The sequence below is a fragment of the Accipiter gentilis genome, chromosome 26, assembly GCF_929443795.1.
Source record: "Accipiter gentilis chromosome 26, bAccGen1.1, whole genome shotgun sequence".
In the NCBI taxonomy this organism is placed as follows: Eukaryota; Metazoa; Chordata; class Aves; order Accipitriformes; family Accipitridae; genus Astur; species Astur gentilis.
The window spans coordinates 21782697-21806856 of record NC_064905.1 but is presented as its reverse complement, the minus strand read 5'-3'; the positions used below and the strand labels follow the sequence as shown (position 1 = coordinate 21806856).

General features: G+C 57.9%; 1 protein-coding gene across 7 annotated transcripts in view; it reads right to left on the bottom strand.

Annotated features, from left to right (window-relative positions):
- ARHGAP26 (Rho GTPase activating protein 26) overlaps positions 1-24160 on the bottom strand; it is a 154959-nt gene that overhangs the window by 128674 nt on the left and 2125 nt on the right. For all 7 annotated transcript variants that reach the window (XR_007509728.1, XR_007509729.1, XR_007509730.1 and 4 more), the window contains exons 2-4: positions 2454-2549; positions 1361-1422; positions 833-904 (exon numbers count right to left, since the gene is read on the bottom strand). Coding sequence is in view for 4 of the 7 variants with exons in the window: in XM_049830004.1 (XP_049685961.1) it covers positions 833-904; positions 1361-1422; positions 2454-2549 (230 nt within the window). In the remaining 3 variants the exon portion in view is untranslated. The remainder of the gene's footprint in view (positions 1-832; positions 905-1360; positions 1423-2453; positions 2550-24160) is intronic.

The window sequence follows — 24160 nt, the reverse complement described above, 5'->3', positions numbered from 1 at the left end:
TGTTTGTGGCAGGAGCATTAAAGTAGGATGTCAACCCTAACTATTCTTTTGCACCTCTCATCCCAGCCTCACCACCCCGACACGCCAGTATGAAATCCACCACTGACACCTGCTAATAACCTGCTCCTTCCTGAAGGACCACTTTTTGTCTCTTTTTTTTTTAGCTGCATGAACCAGGACAGCCTGGCCGGGCTGGGCTGCACTGCCGTGACGCTGCAGCTCCCATGCCAGCAGGGAGCTGGGCACACTGCTGCCATGCAAACACGGCCCCGCCGGGCTGGCATGTGCTTCTTGCAGGCAGCAGCAGGTTGTTATAACAACAGGAGAGCCGCAGACAGCGGTTTTAATTTCAGAACAAAGGCAGGAAAGAAAGGGGGGGCCAGGCTGTCTCACTGCCGCCCTCAGCCACACCGGTGCTTCCCCGGGCTCACCCGTCCTGCCAGAAGCCGTCCAAATTCCCCTGCAGTCACCCAGAGACACACCAGGGAGCTCAGGTGACTGGGAACCCCTCTAAGAAAATGCTAATTCTTGCTTGGAGTAAGAAAAAAATTGTTCACTTCAGCTGGCATGTGATTTTTGGCCCTTGGCATGTTACTTGGTTGTGGGTAAACTCAGAAGACCGAGGCACTTTCCCGGGAGCTGGATGGTCCCCGTGTGCATCCTGCAGCAGCACAGCACCTCTTCCCATGCCTGTGCCCCGCAGAGCCCACCGCTGCAGTGCGCCAGGTCCCAGCCCCGACCGTGCCCATCGCCACAAGGGCTCTGGGCTCTGCTCCCGAGCCCGAGCAGGGGCTCCCAGAGGAGACGGTGGCTCGGTGCGGCAGCAGCCTACCTTAGCAGCCCCGATCTGCTCCTTGCGAAACTTCTCCAGTGGCGTGATCAGCACCTCGCTGGCGTTCTCAATCTACAGGCAAAGACAGACACAAATCACCCGCCACCTTTTGCCCAGCTCAACCCCAGACACCAGCCGCTCAACAGCCTTTCCCACGGAAACCCTCCTGCATCCCACGGAAACCCACACGCTTCACCCCCCTCGGCTCTACGCTGGCTGAGGCCCGGGGGAGGCGGAGGGGCTTGCACCAAACCTGCTCCCCACCGCAGCCAGCCCTACCAGCACCAGTGCTGGCCATCCTCCAACAGCAAGACACCATTACTGATGCTCTTTGAGTGTGCCCCCCCACCAAGTTCACCCTCCCCTCCCTCTGCTCTCGCCTGCAGCTCTGCCCTGGGCAAGGGAAGGGGCACCAGGGCTTGCGGCACGCCGCGGTGCCCCCGGCCCCACGCCACCCACCGTAGGCAGATCTGCCGGCGGCAGCAGCGGTGCCACCACCCACCCCGCTCCCGGCGGACGGGGCCGTACCATGCGCATCCGCTCGTCCTCCAGGTTCCGCAGCACCGTGGCAAACTCCTGCAGAGACTTGGCTGGAAGGGACACACCCACACGGTCAGCATTTAACAACATTTTATTTTCTTTTTAAATGAAGAGAGAGACTGAACAGAGGGGTTTTGTCTGCTTGTGTTTTGGGGGGGCTTAGAGGGTTGATTGTTTGGGGGTTTTTTATCATCTTTGCTCTCTCCCTCGAAAGGCTTCCAGTTGCCTACAGAAGCAACTGGTAGCAGAACAACCCCAGCACCATGTTCCCACCTCCAGAGAGAAACACCACACCTTCATCTCGAACCTGCCCTACTCAACAGCTGGCTGCTGACCAGCCCTACGGCTCAAAACTGCCATCAGCCGCGCTCAATGCACGAGTGGCAGCTCACCAGCCTGTGCATCGCAGCAAGTGGACTTGGATGAGAAAGCTATTTTTGCTGAGAGACTGGGCACGAATAAATAAGCAAAGTTAAATCAGGGCTAAAGCTCATTTGGTCTCCTGGCTCCAGACGGTGTGCACAATAAGCTCTAAAAGTTCAGCTGGGGCAGAAGCAGGATAACATGGAGTGAAACAGCTGAAGCTGCTGCCCTGCACCACGAGAAGGTCTGTGGTGGAGCTGGGCTCGGTTGGGGGAGCACCACCAGGGTCTGCACTGCTGGCTTCTGCCAGCACAGCGGGTGCCTGCCAGCTCCTTTGCTCCTGCAGCCAAGCAGCAAGGCTGCTGCTCCTCTTCTTCAGATCATAGCCACTTGCAGTGTATTTCACCATAGCCACATCTCCAGACCCCTGCTCTAAAATGGGAAAGGGACGGATGATCTAGATGGTTTCAGATACGGGCAATCTTATTCCTTTCCTATATGGCAGAGCTACATTTAGGCCAAGAAGCAACAACTGATTTCCTTGGGAAGGTGTTGCTGGTGTTGAACCAAGAGAAACTTGCCATTTCCAGAGAGCAGGAAAGCACCCAGACAAATTCCCAGGCCCCTTGGCACCCTTGTGTATGTTTATCCCCCGTGCCCTGCTCAGCTCAAGGGTCTGGAGCGTGGCTTCAGGGCTACCCATGGCACCAGGACTCACCTATGCAGATCTCGTCATCCGTTTCAGCATCACCAATGCAGCGGAATTTAAACTCATTGAGGGAGTCTGCGAACTTGCGCTTGGCCGCCGACAGGTCTGCAGAGACAGCAGGAGAGGGGAAAACGCAGAGGTTAGAAAAGGAAAAAGCTCACCAACAGCATGATGCAGGCAGACGCGTTATCCCAGCCAGCAAGTCCCCATGGAGGGACCCACCTGACAGGGTCCCCCTGGGACCAGGAAAGCCCCGAGAGCATTGCCCTTCTCCTGCACCCACCCCGAGGACGGGGCTCTGCAGGGTCCCAGCCAGCACATGCCAAAAGACACTACAGGAGATGAAACCTCAAAATACCATGAAAGCCATGCAGGAGCTCAAGCCCAGTGCCATGGGGCAGTGGGAAAACAGTGATGCACGGTGGCACTGCCGGGGCAGCTCCCGTGCCAGCCCCAAGAAACGGCACCTCTGCACAGGCTCCCAGTCCTGCTGAAGGGAGGCACCATGTACGGGCGATAACGCAGAGGTTTATTGCTTTCCAAGCTGCAGATTCTCCCTGAGATCTGAATCCTATTAAGTTCTTACTCGCAGTGACCTGAGCGGATCCAGGATTGGCTTTTCGAACCAGCCCCGTAACCCTGCACACACAGACACACACACTCCCAGGCACCCAAGGCCACCACCGCCTTGGGGGGGAAACTTGTACATGAGCAATGCAAGAGACTGCAGGCACTCAGATGGCGTTAGGAAGTCATAATGCTAATTGCCCTGTGCGTTTCTTCACTCAAAGTCCAAAAATGCAACGTTTTTCTTCCTTTCCAAGCACAGGTGGAAAACATGCGTGCGCACACAAAGGCCGTTTCCTCCTCTCTGACACCAACAGCCAAAAGATAACGGCAAAAGAATTCAAGCGTTCTGCCTTCCCCATGGGATAAGGGAGTTTGCAGCTTTCTCCGAGCATTAAAGCTGTTCTCAGAGCATCTCTGCTTAAAGCCCTAGGGGCTAATCCTGCCCACAGTTCAGTTCCCCTGCCTTCACACAACCGCTTCCTAAGGCAGCAGGAAACCACCCAGCAAATGCAGGCAGGGAGAGGGAAAGCACCAGGAGCTTTCCTGCTGGGAAAGTAGAGTGGGAGCTTCTTCAAGGAGCAGCCATGGGGACCCGGGAGCAGAGCATCCACGCTTTCAAAGCGTGGTTCACACAAAATGGCATTTGCATTTTGCTCCCCGGACGAAGGAACGAGCACCACTGACAGCCTGCCTGTGCCCGGGGCTGCCAGGAGCCTCTGCCTGCACCTACCGGAGCAGACCGTACATTTTTTTGGGCAGCTTCCAGTGTGTTCCTGCTGGGGTTTAAGAGAGGGACTCACGGGAGGTGGGAGGGTTTGCTCCAGCTCCGTGGCTCAAGCGCTGACAGCATGAAACAGGCGAAGGGCACCCGAGGCACCAGGACAGCCCCCGGGCAGCTCTCTGGGCACACCACAGCACCAGGGTGGCTGGCTGCACCCCCGGGGAAGAGCAGGGCTGGGGGCCGCGTGGCAGCAACCCCCGTGCAGCTCTCCTCCACACCCCCGTGCTGTCGCTGTCTGCAGCGGAGCAGCCCCCCTTCCCTTGCCGGGGGGCAGCCGGAGGGCTTGGGGAATTTAACCCAGTCCCCAGAGCCGGATGGCCTCCTGCCTCCTCTAGAATAATAACGAAGATGACGTTAATGACTTAAGGAGCCATTTCCTTCCCCCCCCAGTTCCGTGCTGACCGTCAGCCACCAGCCACGCTCTCCCCACCGCATACCGTGGCCTCACCGATACCCTGCCCGTGTGATGCACGGCACGTCCCCCACCAAACCAGACCTGCCGTGACATCCCTCGTGGCCACCGCCAGCCGGGCAGGACCCCAGAGCCAGAGGCTGCTCTGGCACAAACACCCAGGGGGGAGCCGAGCTCCTGCCGCCCAGGGCAGGGCGACCAGCATTCGCACAGCACCCATTGCCAGGGCCATCCCTCCCCGCTGAGAGCGAGGAGGAGATCAGGGCTCTGCAAGCCAGAGCAAAGGCAAGAAGCCTTCGGCGCCGGCGGTGCGCAACAGCAATGGCCCACGGTGCTTATAAATAGGCAAGGGAGAGGCAGGGGGAGAAAGGAGATAATTCCCGGTGCAACAGTGATAAAGGAGGATCACTGGCAGCCACTCGCTGAACGACACGGCCCAGTCGCAGGGGCGAAACAGATGCTAAAATTAGTAGCAGGCTCAGCCAGAAAAGAAGAGAGGGGCACCCGCGCCCACACCGCATGTCTGGGAGCAAACAAGGAGCCAGCGTGGAGGGACTCCATCATCCTCCCTGTGCCACCATTAGACCCATCCGCACTCCTAGCATCCTGTTTTCCTAAAAGCTTGAACCTCTCATAGACATTTTCGGGAAAAAACCCTCCAGTGGAAGCAGCCAAAACTCCCGGCTGTGCTGCAGGCAGGGGCACATGGGGAAAGCGGGGTGGCCCCTCCATGGGCCAGCTCAGGTCCTAGGGCTTCTTCTTCCCCAGGGCTGTGGACGAGCAGACACAAAATCCTACAAAGGCTTGACAGAAACTTCTGCTTCCTCTAGTGCACGAGTAAAACCACCCAGACCCCGCGCATGAGTCACAGCTGGGCTGCGCCAAGGGCTGTGAAAGTTTTGCTTCCAAGTCCTCCTCCGGCTGGCTTCATCAGTCAACCGCAACGTCAGGGAAAACCACCACAAAGCCAGAAAAATCCTTCTGCCTGAGCAACGCCACCAGCTCAGGGTCCGGGCAGCACTGGATGGTGGTCCTGCAAGGACAGGAGCCGGGCCGGCCGGGATGGATCCAGGGATGCGCAGGCGCTGGCAGAGCAGAGAGGATGCCACATGCCTGCAGCCCTGCTGCCAACAAATCTTTCCCATGCCCATCGCACCTCGCGGCTGCAGCACAGAGCACCGAAGATCTCTGGGGGCAGCAAGGAAAGCGCGATGCCTGACAGAGGCACCCCAGGAGGTGAAAACAGCCCTGTGCAAGCCGAAACACCGGGAGGGCGGCAGGGCAAGCGGTGGCCCCTGCCACCCCAGGCTGCAGCCACCTTGGGAGGGTCCGGGGTGCAGCCTCAGCCCTGGGGCTGCCGCCGTGGAGCCACGTGCCCTCCTTGGTCCAGGATCCCAAACAAAACCGCAAAAACACGGAGAAAACACTGGCCAAGCAGCAGCAAAGCAGATATCTGTCCCACCTGTGAGGTAATGCCTACGTATGTGCTAACGCAGCCGGGGCTCCTCTGCCCGGCACGCCGCAGCGTGCGGTGACTGCGCCTGAATTACCATCTCCGGTCAATACATGTTGTGCTCAAGTAACAGCTACCCGTGCCGTCCAAAGCCCCGCTATCCCCACCTGTCCTCCTCCGCTCCAACACGGGACCATCCTGCTTCACGTTCCCCCTGTCCATGCCTCATTCTTTTCCCCCCTGCGGGCTGACCGCCCCGCGGAGGGTTGCTGTTGCAGCCCTCCTCCTCCTCGTCACCTCCCGTGGCTCCCTATTCCCACCCCCAGCCTGGCGGGGACAGGACGATCCTTTCAGGAAAGTCCTCTTGACAGAAACCAGGCATACACACCACATGCTGGAGATCCAGCTGCGTAGCTACAGCAACCAATAATCTAAATAAAATGCCCTTTTAAAAGAAGCGATGTATTGGCTCGTTACTGCGATACAGGGTTACCCGCTCAACCGCTTCCAGCAGCAGCCCAGCAGTGCTCCCCTTCCCGAGCACTGTGCCCTTCCTGGAAGAGGGTTTACGACCTGAACCGGGTGCAAGAGAGGAGAGAACTGCAGAGGACAGGGACAAGTGACATGGAAGGAGACGTGACCTCTCAGACGGCAGAGGTACTGGCAGGAGGGAGTTGGAGCTGAACTCTGAGGTCTGGTTCTGTCTTTCCCGGCAGCAAGGCGGAGAGCAGCGACCGAAGCGCCCGGCATCGCTCATCCATCAGCACAGCAAAGCTGAGCGGCACAAAGGGTGCAGGCGAGGGATCTGCCTCCACGCTGCTCCCTGCCTGCTGTGGCTTGATAGGTTCCTGCACAACAACTCCTGCGGCACAGCTTTGCTTTTTTTGTGACCAGTCCTTTAGCAGATGTTCAGCAGCCAGTTTTGGCCGTGCCCCTGAAACGCTCCCACTCTGCCCCCACGGCAGGGGACGGAGCAACTCACGGAGCTCTGCCCTGCCGGCACCCAGGGTCCTGCCCCGGCGTGCACCATGGAGGCAACCGCTTGCAGAATCAGAGCATTGCCACCGAATACCGCAGCACCCGTCCCTCGCACAGCGGAGACACGCTCTGAGTCCTCACCACCCACTGCAGGAACAGCACGGAGCGAGGAAGGCTCCCAGCAGGACAGAGGGCAGCTGCCTGCGCCTGGCATCAGCCTCGGTTAAGCCCTTTGCCCGTCCCTCCTCCCTCACGCCCAGCTCAGGGGTCAGCCCGCTTCTCCCCTGGTACCCCACATCTCTCCTCCTCCCTCCACCAGCCAGGTAGCCGGGTAATTGCTAGCTGCGTTCCCATCCCAGCCTCACACCTCCAGCCTCCGGGGTTCCCTCCAAACCCAGCTGAAGCCGACGTTACTCCAGCCTGCAGCACCCCTGCTGCAAGGGACCACCTTGTGCTCCCACTGTCCGACCTCCCAGATCACCCCAGCATTCCTCCTCCTTGGCTATTGGGAATTAAATCTTCTTTCTGGGAAGCGGTTGCCGTTACTGCAATGAGACTGAAGTGGTTGGTTTTTTACATAAAAAGCCCCTTCCAAAGGAATTTGGAACTATTGAAAAAAGCCATTTATAGAAGGAAGACGTCGTGATTTCACAACCCTCCTCTGTGGGCACAGCACCCTGGGCGCAACGGGGATGACCCCATCCCAGCCAGGTCCGCAGCCCCCACGCGCAGTTCCCCCCCGTGGGCATGCCGCTGTGAGACGGGGCAGCCCTGTTCCCAGGGCACAGGCGTCAGATCTAACACATCCCAGTTGGGGTGACTCAGCATGAAGAGCTTCGGCCACTTCGGGGAAGTCACTCACACCGCAGCCCTGCTGCGAGCCGCTCTCTCACGATCATCGGCTCCCAGCTCTTTCCCCAACTTTACTCCTCAGCTGGACATCTCACCTCTGTGTAACACCCCTATCACCCCCTCCCTCTGTGTTCAGTGTTTAAAACCTTTTCAGGCTTTCCCAAAGGGACCGCTGCAGTAAGGTGTGCTGAAACCTCAAAGCTTGGGAGCTTTTCCCTTAACTCAAAATTTGTAAGGGGCCAAGAAGAGGTGGCAACTCCTTCACTTGGGTGCTCTTGCTGCCTGGGATGGGCGGCTGGGAAATGGGACCACAAAACACAGAAGAGAACCGTAACACATCAAAATGAGACGTCAAGAAAACAGACATTCCCTCCTGCCCGCCCGCCACCCAGTCCTGCTGTCCACCAGGGAACATGTGTTTGAAAGATCGGGTTGGCCAGGGAAAAAGTTATATTGCTGGCTCAGAAAGCGGGGGCTCCCCCCAAAGCCGACTTTGCAGCTAGCTTGCTATTTGAGCTGGAAAAATCAAAAATAGCTCTGGCTCAGCTGCACTATTGGGACACCCAGGACAGAGGCAGGAGCAGTAGGATGCTGTGGGTGGTTCAGCTGAAAGACAAACCTGCTGACAAGTCCAGGAGTGAAGGGTTAATGGTGCTGCAAAGGGGAAAAGCAAAAGGATGCTGATGAGGCCAGTTGCACGCTGCAAGGCAAGTTCCAGCACTCTTGGTGTGTGACAGAGGTTGTGCTCACAGAGAGCGGTATTTCTACACTTCCTGCAAAGAAAATTGCTTAACAGCCTATATTTAATGCTCAATTGGACAACAGGAACCGAGACTCCTGCCCCTTCCTTCCCCCGCGGCAGGGAACGGCAGGCTCAGTCCGTGCGTCCGCCACAAGCCCCCAGAGAGGGACAGGGGGGTCCCTGGCCCCCATCAGTGCAGGAGCTCGTCCACTGCTCGCGGGCACCTCTGCCCACCAGTCCTCTCCCAGCAGCACCAGCAGCCCCACCGCCCCAGGCAGTTTCCCAGCCCCGTCACCGGGGAGGCGACCACAGTCCCGCTGGCAGCCGTGAGGACAGAAGCCACCAGCTCCCCCCTCGTGGGTTTGACAAGTTCCTTAAAGTTTCTCAAAAAAAATTTGCATCTACTTCACGGTCCATCTTCTGGCTATGTTTTAAGAAAATGCCTCCAGCCCTCCTTACTGCACGTGTGCCCGTGGGTGTGCAAAAGGGACGGACGGTTGCACGGCAGCGTGTGCTGACACAAGCTGGGCTCGCTCCCGGCACTCTCACCGGGCGCTGACATCCAGGCAAGCCTCTTCGGTCCTCCGCGTGGCAGCTCCCCTTTTGTCACGACGGGAGAAAACAACGGGTCCTGCCTCTCGGGGACAACAGAGGTGAAGCCTCAGGGTCTGCAAAACACTTTGGGATCCGTACACAGCAGACACTGCACCAAGCGCAAGGTCGGACCCTCGTCAGACATCATCTGCCCAGGCTACAGGAGTAACACACACACGCACAGCGCGGGTCGGTAACAGCCCCCAGACGGAAACACTGCAGCATAAACAGTGCAAATCCCAGAGCAACAGCTCAAGCAAGGAGAACAGCACGGGCTCGCTCTTTGCCGGGGATCTCACCGCACGGGTGCTGCCACCCCACAGCTCCTGCGTTCGCAGCACGGCAGGTCGACCCACGCACAGCCAGCCACGAAGGCGACCAGCACGATGCACGGGTGCTGCGGGCTGACCCCGAGACAAACCTGCCGTGCCGTGCAAGCTGCTGCCTGCTAGCCACGAGCCCGGCATGAAAGCTACACTGCTGCCAGACCCGGGGAGGGCTCGGGGGACACTGCAGCAGGACACGGAGCAGCAAGGGGTGACAGCAGGGTCTCTGCAGGGTCTCACAGTGTGCGACTACATCAGGGGCTGGTTCACCTCCACCACTGCCTCATGGCCAGCCCGAAGCCTCCTCTGCCGATACCAGAGCAGGATCCATAGAATAGAACCATAGAATCATTTAGGTTGGAAAAGACCTTCAAGATCATTGAGTTCAACCATCCAACACGCCCACTAAACCATGTCCTGAAGTACCCCACCCACTCGCTTTTTTAATATCTCCAGGGTTGGTGACTTAACCACTTCCCTGGGCAGCCCAATCCGATGTTTGACAACCCTCTCAGTAAAAAAATTTTTCATAATATCTAATTTTCCTAATGTCCAGCTGGGGCTCTGTCCTATAAAACAGCCCAGATGCAGGAGCCCAGAGAAGGCAGATCTAAGGGGTCACCAGTGGAGACCCCCCCCATCTGGCTGCGGAGAAAGCAGGGCACATCACAGCACGGCGGCACCTCCGCAGCCCCACACCTCCCCGGGCCACGGCAGCCGGCACCAAGCAACCCCGTGGTGGGCAGGGGCCAGCCAGGATGGGTAATCCAGGGAACAGCCTCTCTAATCAGAGGCCAAAACAGCCGGATTATGGCCCACCAAGGGTGCTCATAAAGCGGCAATATGGTGTCTGTCCCCAGAGCGAGCACCCGGCGAGCCAGGGCTTCAGGCACAACGCTGGAGCAAAGCCACCGGCGGGTCACGCAACACGTTCCAGTGCTCGGGGATGCCCAGGGATAGAGGTTTGGGAAAGGTTGGAGCTGGGAATGGCCACCTGGATCCAGCCCACGGACACAGGCAACGCTGTTAAGGTTGGGATGCTCTGACCAAACCATGGCCCCGCAGTTCACGCGGGAATCCAGCAATGAGCGCCTCGTGCCTGAAAATCAGCGTTTGCAGCCACCAGCATCAAATTTTAGCCCCCCCCGCACGGACCCAGCCCATGCATTGCTGGGGTCGGCACAAAGCATCAGGGCAGCATCATTAAGTACTTAATTTGTTCCAGGAGGTTTAAATCCTCTCTCTCTGCACTTCCCAGCGGAGGTCAGCAGAAGCCCCACTCCTGCGAGACACCACAGTCCTCTGGACCCAGCACAATCCCCAAGCCGCTTTCATACATAATTAGCAATGATTTGTTTATTAAATAACCTCTCCACCAGGCGGTTGGAGTTAATCAGTGATTTAGGACGGGACTGCATCTGCTGGCAGGTTCCCCCCCTGATTCATCTATCAAGTAAATATATAAAACCAGATGAGCGGAGACTACCCTGCCTCCAGCAGCAGCTTCTGCCATCGTGTTTGGGCACAAAAGCCCAGGGCAAGGCTGCGCTGGCTCGACACGTGCCAGAGACCAAGGTCTGAGGGTGCCAAACCCAGCAGGACATGACTCCAAGGACCAGTGCAAGGGGCGCAGTCCCTGCGCTCGTCCCACACAGCACACCCCCGAGGCAGGGAGAGCATTGCCGCCCCGGTCCCGCAGCCCCCCCAGACCCCATTTCGGTGCCTTTACCACACACATGGCCTGCAGCTGAAACACAGCACCGAGCCTCATCTCAGCAGCACACGTGGGGAGGCCAAATCCCGCCACCTCAAATCCCAAAACTTCATCTTACCACAGCAAGTTTACAAATACGAACACCCTGAGAATCATGCTTCAAGGGAAAAACCCAAGACTGCTCAGATGTGCTAAAGCGCAAGAAAAGTTGAACGATCTGTCCAAGATGGCCCCAAGACTGAAGATCCCGGAGGTGCCACGGCTTCTGCTCAGCCTTCTACTGCAACCACGGGAGCACACTGCTCTGCTGCCCAGCCAAGGCATCACCGTATGCCTCGCTTCACACACTCAACGTGGCTTCGTACGGCAAAATGTTTGCCAAAGGGACAGAGAACCCATTGTAGGATGAATGGGACTATTGACTGGGCTCAAATAGCAGATCAGATTTGAGTAACACGCTGAAGACATGAATTATTTCCATGGTATTTTAAGAGATAAAAGTTCTGTGCTTTGTGAAAAACAAAGTTAGCCCTTGGAAGGACCGCCTGGTTGCACAGCTAAAATTACCCCCCCCGCTGCCCACAGTCCAGTGCCCTGGCCACGTCATCTTGCCGCCCCCAAATCAATAACATTTGGAGTTATCTTGGGAGCCTTGCCAGGCCAGGACGTTTTTGCAAAGCTTCCCAAGATTCCTGACTGAAAGGCACTGAAGATCCAAAGGATGCAAAGCCAGAAGGACTGTCGGGTCTCCTGGAGAGATGGTTGGATTTCCAGGAAGATGGAAGAGGTTGTGCGTTCTGGGGACACAGGACAACCCTCACCCACGGCAGCCGAGGTTGCAGGCGTCTGCGCTCAGCGGCCCCATTCGAAGGCGAAGGGTAGCAGCCCAATTGCAGGAAAAAGGAAGGTTTGCTGGCAGTGCTTAACTTTGCCTGTGTATCGCCGGGCAGGTCATGCCAAGGAAGAAAGGTGACAGATTTAAAAAAAAAAAACGGAGAAAGCAAGAAGGAAGCCCCTACCTAGCATGTGGGCTGGGGCTGGGGCTCATTTTGGAGGGGCAGGGGCAGGCAGCCCCTTTTCCCACAGCGAGCCCTCGCAGGGAAGGCAGGAGCCTGACCTTGGCCCCCACTCACCAGCTGTAGCCCTGGGCACCGCTTCACTGGAGCCCCAGCGACGAGATGGTGCTTTACAGAAAACTTTAAAATCAGTAAAAACAACTTCAGAGAAATAATTGCTGCATGGGACGCTCAGAAACATCTGGGCATGGATGCATGAGGCACCACAGGCTCCAGCCTGCTCCTTCCATCACCTGTGCAAGAAATGGTCCAAACCTGCAACGCGTGTTTTGGGAACCCGCTCAAAAAAACCTGTGGCGGCAGCTAGAAGTCAGGTTGTCGCAGCCGCACGAGCCTGCCGGCATCGCTCAGCCCGGCGTGACAGCCTGCAGCAGAGGATCGGGGCTCGACAGCGCGGGAGGCGAGGAGCTGCTGCCTTTGACTCACGCTGCTCCGGCTGCTCTTCTATTTCCAGCGGCCACCCCTGGTTTGAGGAAGCCGATGGTTAATCAGAGCCCTGGCCCTTCTGCCCCCCACTTCTCTGCCCTGGATCCAGCCCTGATCTTTCTCCCTTCCTCGACATTTCAGCCCGGTGCAGAGCCTGCTTTGCCACAGCCACTTTGAGGAGGGGTCTCACTGCCACTCTCCATCCTTCCTGTTCTTAGCACTTGGCCATCACTTCCTATTGCAGCAAAACCCTAACAGCAACTTTCGTGACTCAGATCTTTATCTCGTGGTGGCAGAGATGCTTCACAAACTCAGTGCATGCAAACGGCTCTGCCCGTTCCCCCTCTCCCCGCGCTGCTGGCAGAAGAGTAACTGGCAGAAAGTTAAAGCCATTAATGAACCCCTCACCACTGCCGAGGGTCGAACCCAAAGGGACCCTCACTTCAGTGCCGGGCACGTGCACCGCCAAACAGCGGTGGGCTCAACAGACTCCCCATCCCTCCAGAAAAGGAAGACGTGGGGAAGCTCACGTCTGTCCTGCCCTGCATGGAAAGTTTGCACTAATTTCTCTACTTGCCCAACTGGGATTTTTTGGAAGTAACTGTTCCAAAGCAAAGCACTCAGTTGAGCACCCAGCACAGTTCAGCCCTGCCCCAGTTCCGTGTTAACCGGGTTATTTGTCGAGAGGAAGGAGGCACATAATGAGCTGCAGCAGCTCTCGTTTCAGAGATATGGGTGGAGAGTGGACAGAGACGATTCTGGGTGGGAGCAAAGGAAAGCAACAGAAAATAAAACGACTTAAGAAATCCAGGAGCAGGCTGCAAAAACAACCTGCACATGCCAGGTTGGTAGAGCACGGCGAGCTGTCCGTACCTGTGCTTAGGACAAGGGAGGAGAACATAAAACCCATGAATAATGCAAACGACCCCTGGAAAGGCTTCCCATTTCTGAAGATGCTGAGAAGACACTGTCTGCAGCTGCAGAAAAGCATATCCTAAAGCAAGTCCTTGCTCCCAGCAAGGAGCACGGGGGCTAGGAGAAACTCAGGCGAGCTGCCTGCGAGCAAAGCCCTCCCAGCAGTGGCTGGGAACCGCTACAAAACCCCTGGGATGGTCTTTGAAGATAAGGGGCCCAAAGCCGGGTACTGACACCCCGGCAGGCAGCTCCCAGGCTGATCGTCACCGTGTTGGGAACCAGCACGCCAGGTCGGCACAGCCACCCTCTGACCCACCAGCACCGTGCGGAGCCCTCCGTGCCCACCGCCCGGGTGGGCTTCCTGGTGCTTTGCATGAACATGGCACCATCCCAATCCTCCCACAGCCCCCCAGAGCATCGCTGCCCACGGCTGCTGGCGGGGCATGTGCCGCACACCCAGCACGGCCCGCTCACCCCTGGGGAAGGGGCAGCAGCTTGCAGTGGGGCACAAGCGTGGTCCATGTGTGTGAGGAAGGTCAGCATCCTCGGGGTGCCACCCCCACGCTCCTGCACTGGCCCTGAACACGGAGAGCGTTTCGTGCACTTAGCAGCAAAACAAAACAAAATGAGATTTCTCTGCTTCCCCACCCAACTACCACGTCTGGCACTTTTCCCCGTGTTTATTTTTGTTCACATCCTGGTGTTGTTTTATGGCAGAACCCCCCAGCCCGTCCCAACCTGCAGCAGCAGCAGCAAGCGACGGCTGAGCCGGTGGAAAGTTTGCCGGCAGGCAGGCTGGGCAGGCAGCCAGGCGTCAGAGCAGGAGGAGGGAGCTCAGGTGGGAGCCGACAAGGCCTCCGAATAAAATAAAATGTAAAAATCCAACGCTCAAACACAGAGGAGGGATGCATCGAAACAGTAAACGCGAGCAATGGCTTGAGTGCCTGGAAAACTTCAGGGATGCGGTAATGAAATGGAAAACTACTGCCCCAGCTGGCATTTCCAAAGGCAGCCAACTGCACAAGCAAAAAATGTTGTAAGGAAGCAGTAGTGAAAATCCCTGTATCACACTCAGGGCCAGGGCGAGGCGTGTGGGAACAGCGCTGCTGCAAGGAGAGCGAAGGCACACCGGCGGAGAGCGGCCATCCTGCTGCTCCGCATTTGCTTAGCTGTAAGCCTGCAACTATGAAAGATATTTCCAATTTCTTCCAGGCAACAAGGATTTTGAATATTGCATTTCCCCCCATCTGCAAGCTGCCCCGCTGCCACTGCTCCGCTCTCTTGCCAGCACCAGGCGGGTTGTGCAAACGAATCCAGCCTTACACCTACGAGTAAATTGCCTCTGATGGCGCGATGGAAATGCCACATTTTACTCACAGTTGAGTTTTACTCACCATTTTCCCCCCAGCTCCCTCGTTGGGGGAGCGTGGGTGAGCCCATGATAGAGTAATGCACTCCCCTGCTAATTACAATTTCTCCTCCGAGCCTTTTCCGTTTCTCTCCTCGCCAAACCCTGGAACAATCCACAGAAAGGCGGCAGATTACTTTACCCTCCTGGCCACAATAATTCATCGACTGGAGCCTGGAATCACATTTCATTAGAATAAAATGCCCTGCCCGAGACAGCTAATCGATGTAGAGGATGCTAATCCAGAAGAAATTTGCTCCTGACCGAGGCAATGACCATTAGCGGAGCAGAAGGCCAGGCGGGGGTCTCGCCGGGCAGGGAGTCCTGGCACGGGGGGAGCACATTGGCAGAGCCCCTGGCCAGACACCGCACGCCGGGCTGGGAGCAGATTGCCTCAGGCACCAGCCACGCATTTGGATTAGCTCGTTATTAAATCTAATTAGTTAATAGCCGGCCTGGCAGGGAGCCAGCTTGATTTCTCAAGGAGCAGGCGCCAAAGCATCGGGGTCCCACAGGGGACCGATGGGTCTGTGGACCCTCGCGCCCCGGGTGGGTGTCATTCCCATGGGCAGGACAGGCGTCCTCTCCAGCACATCCCAGCCGGCCCACGGCACATACTGCCCACGGCACGGGACAACGACTTGTCTGTCCCCCCTCTTGGTTTGGCAGTTACCCCTCTGTGAGGGGCCACGTCCCGAGGGGCTGCAGCCCAGCGGTGGCTCTCGCCAGCGGCCGGTGTGCCCACAGCCAGGGCAGGAAAGCGAGGTCAGCTCCCAGACCCTCAGAAAAATAGTTTTGCAGCAGCCTGCTTCCTTCTCCTCCCAAGGAGGCTGCGGAAATCCCTTTTGTCTCCGGTGCTCCTCCACCTCAGCTGTAAGAACAGGAAAAATCCCACCGTGCTCACAGGAACATCACCGGCAAATGAGTCAATTTTTCCTGCTTTGGCAGGAAAAAAAAAAAACAAAATTAAAATCTCCAGCAGAGCCAGGGAGGCACACAGGGTGAGAAACGGGATGCGGGGCCCAGGGCGCATCACTGCCTTTAACCTGGGCTTTCTCCCAGCCTTCGTAGCCACTGACGCTGAAAGGGCTGGGAATGCAATATCGGGAAACGCTTCCTGGCTCCCTGCAGACCACCCTCACTCAAATGCTCCCAGGAGGCTCCGGCTCCAGCACAGAGCCCTGCTATCCATGGCAGCGCCTGCCTCCCAGGCTGGAAGGAGCGGAGCCCCGGCTGCTCGGGGGATCTCACCGCTTCTCCAGGGAGGGAGCAAGGGCAGGGCTTTTCCCCCTCCAACCCCTGCAAGAACAAGGCAGGGCTGCCCCCACCCCCAGCCACTCGGGGAAAAGCAGGGGAGAGCCACCCAACTGTTCTGCTCTGCAGTGGGGTGGTTTTTTGTAAAACATTGCTAAGCAACCAGCACTCAGCAAGGGCATCGTTCTGGACAGACGCTGTTTCAGCTAGAAAAAAGATAAAAAAAACAGCAAAGGGACTCTCTACCAGGCAGTATTATTAAAAAGGCACAAGCCAGCTTATTTTACAGGTCACTCGGCCCACGCAGAGAACCCTTTATACTTTCCTCATCGAGATACTGATGCAGGATTAGAAGCCGCTAAAAAGAAAAAAGCAGGTGGGTGCACACACATGCCCATGCACACACACCGCAGGCAGCAGGTCGAGTGCACCGCGGTAGCGGCAACGCAGCGCAGGTTGCGATAACATCTTCGAGCACATCGCTGCATGTGACGTGAACCTTGTGAAGGCAGCACTGTGGGTACCGGGACTGCCGCTCTGCCGGCCCCGCTGCAGGACGGGCAGCACGGCACGGCTACCCACCGGGGAGCTGGGCAAGCCCTGGGGAAAAAGAAAGTTCTTGTTTTCTTATTTTATGAGCTATTTACGGCCCCGCTGTAGATCAACAGTCCATATCTTTTTAAAATAGATTCTTTTACACTGCAGCCCAGAACAAAGGGAGCATTTTTGTCTTTTGGGAATAAAAAAAAAGAGAGTTGCCTAGCTGGGCTGGCACGGGGCAGAAAGCACGTGTGCCGGCGGCCACCCGAGCAGGCACTGCGCCGCAGCGATGCCCCTGCCTGCCCGCTGCCCTCGGAGATGGGGTGCCGGGGTGGGGGGAGCACCGCACCCCAGCTTCGGGTCGAAACCGCAGGGAAAAGCGAGGAAGCGGCACCTGGGCCCTTCGCTGGCCCCTCGCCCCCGCGCTGGCGCAGGCAGCCCCGGCCCCCGCACGGCACGGCTGCGCCCGCCGCTCCACGTGCGGGAGCCAGATGGTCCGGAGGCTGGTGTACTTCCCACCAACTCCAGCTAGAAACTGGCTTGGCATCACGGCAGAGACGTGTCGTGTGTGTCCCCCGCTTCCCCCCCTGCACCATAATCCTCGCTCCGCAGAACATCCCGCAGCCGGGCCGGCGTGCATCCAGCATCCCAGACGCGCCGTGACCCCGCAGGCTCCCGTCGGCAGGCGGGAGCGGTGGCAGAGGAGTGCAATTCCTGGTTCCTCCAAGCCACGCTTGAGACCATCCTCGCTATTAAGAGCTGGGGTGATGTCCTAACGAGCGCACCTTGTCAGGAGCGTTACAGCCCGCAGGCCCAGGGCCACCAGGCGCTCGCACGGAGCAATGAAGAGGAGCAGGTGGAATCGCCTTCAGCGTGGGGCGGTGGGGAAAACGCGCCAGGAAAACAGGGAAAACAGCCTCGGCTCCGTCGGCCGCCGTGACAGCCGCTCGCGTGCCCGGGGGAGGAGGCAGGGATGATTCACACCAAGCAGCCGAGAAGCGAACAAGCTGTGCGGGTTTTGGTATGAGCTCCCCCTCGCTTTCCCTCCCCTCTCTGCCCACCGCAGTCACGCTACAGCTACTCATCACGCCGCATCCGAACCTGGCTTCTTCACGTCTGCTTAAAACTGACGGATCAAAAAAACCCCAAGCGCAACAACGGATACATGGCAAAGCCCGTCCTTTTGCTGTCCCACTGCTGGACGGTGTGGAAGGGCTGCCCAAAACGCCCCAAACCAGAACCACCACAGCGCAGACAGGGTTTGCTTTGCCACGCCGCCGTTGCTGCCCCTCGGACGCGGCGGGGGTCTCTGAAGCCCCTTTGCTCGGGTGGAGGCACCCTGCCTCGATTTGTGCACGGCCGCAGTCACTGCTCTGGCCGTGGCATTGCTCCCTGGGTTTCAGGGAGAAGCACACGACAATTTCAAGGTGCCTGCGGGGAAGGTGAGAGCAGAGGGGATGGTGGTCCCCCTCTGCCAGCCAGGGCAGGGGGCTGGCAGCACCATGAGGGCTGACCCCGCTCACCTTGTCCCGGTCCAGCTGCAGGCTGATGCCTGGCTGGGATCAGCCAGGGAAGCACCGCGTGTGCCAACCTGCGGAAAGCAAGGGGACACGCGGTAGTGCCCCGGCACCACCACCTCCCACCCTCCCCGCAGCAACCATGGGAACGGCATTTCCTCGCACGCATTTTTACATCATTGTGAGTTGCCACCCCCAAAGAAAAAAAAAAAAGAAAAAAAAAAAAAGGAAATCAAAACAGCCCACCGCCCCCAGCCCATGTCCCAGGGCATGCAGGTAACACCATGCACACGGCATGCGCTGCTCGGCACGGCGAGATTGCAGGAACAAACGGAGACACAAGATGTGGCTGTGCTGGCGCATCTGCAGCCTTGGAAAAACAGCCTCTTGACCCAAACCAGGCGAATCTGCTCCACGCTGGAAGTATGAGCAGGACCCAGCAGGCACCCAGCTCCTGGCACGGGAGGAACACTGGGACATCCCACCCTGCCCCTCCACATCCCCCTCCCCAGGTCCATCCACCTCCTGCTCAGATTTTTCTCCCCAGACACAAGCGTGTGCTTTCAGGCTACGCCAGCTTCAGCGGTACAGCCAGTAGCAGCCCCTGCCTCTTAAAGCTGCTGTTTATTCCCCAGTCTATCCCCCATCAACCCAAAAGGGCCGAGTTTAACACGACATTGGACACCCAGGCACCCAGCAACACGCACAGGGCCAGCAGTTTCTCCAGACACCGTCACCACACCGGTGTATCAGGACGTGTGCCCAGAGGTGCTCTGTAGCACACTCCCCAATTAAAGAGATCTCTGAGCCCTGTTAATGAGCCTTCTGCCAGCAACATTTAAGAAGACGTAATCACAAATGTACGCTCTCCTGCACCCCCAAGACCTTCTTGCTCATCAGCTTCCCTCTCCAGCACTGCCATCCTGGATCTGGCTGCGGCACGGTGGAGATGGCAGCTGTGGGGTTACAGCCTGCCCACGGCACCAGCTCGGTGGCTAGCGTGGGACTTGAGGAGCCCACCCCGCTCGCCAGCTTGGCTCTCACCATCAGTCCCCAAACACACCAGCGCTGGGGGTCACGGTTGGGTATGGGGGGACCCACAGGCAGCCCCGGGGAACCCCTGGAGAGATGGACGAACAATGCCTGGGGATGTTGTCATGAGCCTCCTGCATAGATCACGACCACGGGCAGTGCACACGGGTGAGCCACTGCAACACCCCGGCAGGGCAGACGGCTGTCACGTCCTGCGTTTTCCTTCTTACAATCAAGCTGAGCCACGCAGGGTAAGCGCACAGTCCTCCAGAGCCAACGCTGACTCCACAACAATCCCTCCACGACTCACGGTAGAGACCCACCATCAGAAACAAAGAGCATCTCCCAAGCAGGAACATGTTCCTGTTGCTAATTTCCACCAGAGAGGAAGAGGAGGAGCTTTCAAGTTGTGCTGAAAATAAAGCAGAGTATTATCATTTGTACTACTCCTTGTTTGAAAAAGACACCAGACAAGGTATTAAATATGTGACTGCACAAGCCACACAGGTCATGCAAAGGAGGAAGTCCTCCTCTTTGCCTTTGGCCCTGCTGGTGCAGGACTGGCGGAGCTGTAACCACGTACCTCTCCCATAGCACAAAGTATTCCCTACACCAAATGTTTCCCATGGCCCTCCAAATGGAAGAGAAGGGAAAAATACACCCTGACACGGGGGAGCCACATTACACCTTCGCTGGGTGAACCAAGCAGGAAAAATCAGAAACAACTCATCTTAGCAACCAAAACCCAAAACCACATCCTCTCCCCCCAGACTGGCCCCACGATTTGTTCACCCGGCCAAGGTGGAGAGCCCACAGCAGCCGCACGGGGGGCCTGGCCGTGCCCCACCGCTGCTGGGCTTCGGTGCTGGCAGAGACCCCCACACACACACCCCTCCAAGCACAGGGCGAGCTCCTCGGGCAAAGCTGGGTCCCACGGCCCGGCAAGGGACCGGGGTTTCTGCCCGCACGGACGCGGTGCTGCCGCCAAGCCCCAGGAAATCCTCCCCGCCGCGAGGCAGCAATTTCCTCGGCACTTGGAAGATGTGAAACGGGCTGTGCAGCGAGCGCGGCATGACTCACCTTGGCAGCCCTCGCACCCCATCGCTGCTCGTAGGCGGCCAGCACCGAGTGCTTGATGGCAGCAGCCAAACACCATTTCTCACAGCATAACCAGAGCAGAACCGAATGCAAGCGGCCACAGCAACCCAACGGGGGGGTTATTTTTATTTTTGCACCCTCCAGAAAGCATACCACTCCTTTTCTTCCAAACCCAAGCCTGCAGAAGTACAGCTGTCTCCTGGGCAGGAGCACGTCTCTAACCATTAATGTTTGTACCTGCAAAAATAAGGGCCATTTCTGGAAAGGCCAGACCTAAACCCCTGTATCTCAATCCCTCCTCTCCTCTGTGCGTGGGTCATGGGAAGGTTTGGGCTGTTACTGCTTTCTTCAGGACCAGAAGGGCAAAAGGATGAAAATAATCCAAGAAGGGCTTCAGGTTTCTTCTCCTCCGCAGGGGTGGCGGGCACCTGCGGCACTGGGGCACAAGGACCCGTCACCCCAGACAGCGCCGGGTTACGAAACAGCCCAAGACACGACTCTTCTTCCCACACACCCGAGGGCTTTCACCCTGGAGAGGCAAACAAGGACATTTCGAGCGCACGGCACCGTGTTATCCCTCTGCCCATTGAGCTGGGCAGCTCTACCCTCCCAAGCCAGGGCCTCCCCCAGGCTCACTCCGGTCGGGGTGCCTCTCCCGGTGGGACCGAGTGTGCTGAACTGGGGGGGGATGCAGAGCAGGGAAAGGCAGCAACGGTAGCAAAGTCAGGCGGGTCAGAAAGCAACTGAAGGTTTTGGCCAGAGTCTGAATCGATGCCTTATGGCCAGGCTAAGCCTTGTTTGTATCAAAAGAAAATTAACCGCTCAGGTTAAACATTAGACAAAAGTTTCACTTTCGTTTCCAGGGGAGCTGCAGAGTCGGTGCCAGCTCCCGGTACAGCACTGCCGCACCACAGACATTTCCTAAAGGCTCGGTTTCAGCAAAAGGCTGCCGAGACGTGGAACGGAACCTGTGTGCAAGTGCATCCCAGAGCGCACGGTCCGTGGGCAGAGCCCAGCACGCTGACGGCACCGCCAGGAACCACACAACCACCCCGCTTTGCTTTTTAAGCGGCACAGCAGCCACGGAGCAGGAGGCTTTCCAAGAAAAAACCCACAGCCGCAGCAAAAGCCCTCCCGGTGTCACCCGCGGTGGCAGCACAGGCTGCCTCCGTGACCCCGGCAAAGCAGAGTGTCCCACTGTGTAGCTCACTAAAATCAAGCGTCGCGTGCACGGACCGAAGGGTGACCGCGTTTCTCCGACAGCCTCGCACGAAGCACGGCCCAGCTTGGGAGTGGGGGGCAAGCCCCAGCCGCTCAACGCAGCCGGCACGGGGCACGCCGGTGGATGGCAGAATTGGCACGAGACCTGCAGGCTGGTGCCGCAGCATCTGTCCCGGGGAAGCCGCTGGGGCCGGACGAGATCCAGGCTGCCGCAGGGTCCAGGTCCACCCCAGCATCATCCCTTCCCCGCATCCCCCTTCGGTCCTGCCCCTCCTTGCCGCCCGGCCACAGCTCTGCGGTGACCCGGCCGAAAAACAGCCAAATGAAAAATGATCCAAAACCCCAAACCAGCCCGAATGTGCCTTTCGGAGCACGGGCACCTCCACCCTTCCCGCAGGAGCCCCGGGCACGACACAGCTCGTCCAGGGTCTGGCTCTCATGGGGAGGGGGTTCACAGAGCCCCCGCCGGCCCCAGCCCTGCCCCGCCGCACAAATTGCAGCCTGCAACGTGCGAGCGCAGCAGCGACCGGGGCGTGGACGGGTTCGGTGGCTTTAAATTAGTGCTTGGGAGTTGAAGGAAGAAACAAAACAAAAACAACAGCGGAAACGTGGCAGGGCACCGGACTGCAGCCCCAGCGCCCAAAGGAGATGACAGCCCCCAGCCCTCCGCAGCCTCATCACCACGGCGAGACCTGAGGGCCACGATGAGGAGGAGGAGGAGGAGGAGGAAGAAGAAGGTACCCCTGCTCAGTCCCCCACAGCAGCACGGGGGAGGCAATGGCTGCCAGCCGCCTGCACCCCCGCACCCTCCATCGTTACGTGCGCTGCTCATTTTCCAAAGCAAGCTACAAAGCATCTTTGCATCACCATCTGGGCGACTGGGCTCGATATCCCCCTCCACTGAAGCAGAGGGGCCGGTGGCAATGCTGGCACCGCGGGCAGCCGCCATACCAGGACCAGCCACCGGCCAGGACGCAGCTCCCTGCCTGCCCCGTTTCTCAGGCACAGAGGACACGGAAAGGGGCAAAATGCTTCCGTATCCCTGGTACCGATGGTCACCACGGCTCCTTCGCTGGCGAACAAGTTTCACGGCATCCAAGCTTTGAGTTCATTATTTATGTCTCACTTGAGGTCTTTGCATTTGCAAAACTTTCTGAATAATTTATGTGTGGTATACAAGGGAGGAAGAGGGACACGTTTTGCTGAAAACCAGGTCACTCCTAATACCAGCCAAGCAGCAAAGGGAGACAATAGAAACAGGCACAGATACTCACTGGGGGCGGGGGGGGACAGTATTTTTTTATATATATATATTTATATATATATATATACACACACATATACACACACACTCCAGAGATGCCCTCGGCATCAGAGGACATTTGGCAACACCAGCTCTTCAGCAAATGAGGATTATTTTCAACCTTCTCAATTTATTCTTTTTTTAAATGAAGACCACAGTGCTGTGAATCAGTCCCATTTCCTTCCATACCTTCACAGAGGGCAAAAGCAAGGTAGCTAGAGAACAGCTCCTCCACCAAATCCAGAGAGAGACTTTCTTATGTGCCTTTATACCAGCCTCACCACCCCTGCACGCTGTTCCTGCCACGCCGGTGTCGGCAGCGCCGGGGCAGCGAGGGGCCAAGCACGGCGGCAGGAAGAGGGGAGCACTTCTGCCCAGAGTTGTAGAGGGGTCCTCCCTCCTGCATCTTCCTCCCTCCTGCATCTTCCTCCCTCCTGCATCTTCCTCCCTGCCACATAACTGCACCGCTGCCCCATTCAAGCTGCCCCTCCACCTCACTCCTTGCTGACACACAAAGAGTTACGTTCCCCTTGCGCCTGTCTTAAAGAGGATGTGAAACATTCAGCAGAAAACGCAAGAGGAAGGAAAATGAGAGAGGACATTGCCAAGACTTCAAGTAACTTTGATTGCAGGCCACCTCACTGTGCCAAGGACAAGATGCCCTCCGAGCCCCTCGTTCCAGAGGCAGCGTGCTCCGAGTCGGGGGTTTGCTAGTCCTTGGACCTGCCCAGCCCTGCATCCATGCATCCTCCAAGATGGCCAAGGAGCATGCATGGAGGCGATGCCAGCGGTGAGATAAGGCTGCCCTGCCCTGCCCAGCCATGGGGAGACAAACCACTTGGAAACACCAGAAAAATAAAAGCTGGGTAAGAGAATCAAGCACCTGGTTCATTGCCAGGAATGGCCACCAGGTACCACCCGCACTGGCTCACAGCGGCGCCGTCCCAAACGCCTGCGGCAGCAAAACGGGAACAACACCCAGCAAGAGGCAGCGCAGCAGCTCTCCACCCCTGGAGCATCTCCATCCGTGCTCAGACGGACGCCCAGAGGGTCTGTGACAACCCACGCAACAGGGCCAGACCTCAGACCCATCGCACACCACGGGTAACGCATGTGGAAAGAGCTGGGCCAGATCCTGTCCTGCGCCAGGTCTCTGCTAGAGAAGTCAGAGGTACCACAGCTCGCCGGCAGCCGTGGAGCTGGTGAAGTTGCTCTCACAGCAAGGGCCGCACGTGGGAGAAGGGACACGCAGAGTGGCCAACCATCACAGCCCCCAAACATACCCCCAAAGCGCCCTGCAGACCACCTCTGCGGGGAGCCTGCCACCATGCCTGCGGCCGCACACGCATGCAAGGCAGCCGCGAGGCCAGGCAGCACGGGTGCTTGGGCATTAATTAACTCTCCAGCAAAATTGTCATTATTCATGCCCCTACCGACCGCAGCCAGGACATCAGTGGAACACACCCCCGGCCCTGCACAGGAATTAAGGTCTAATCCAGGAACG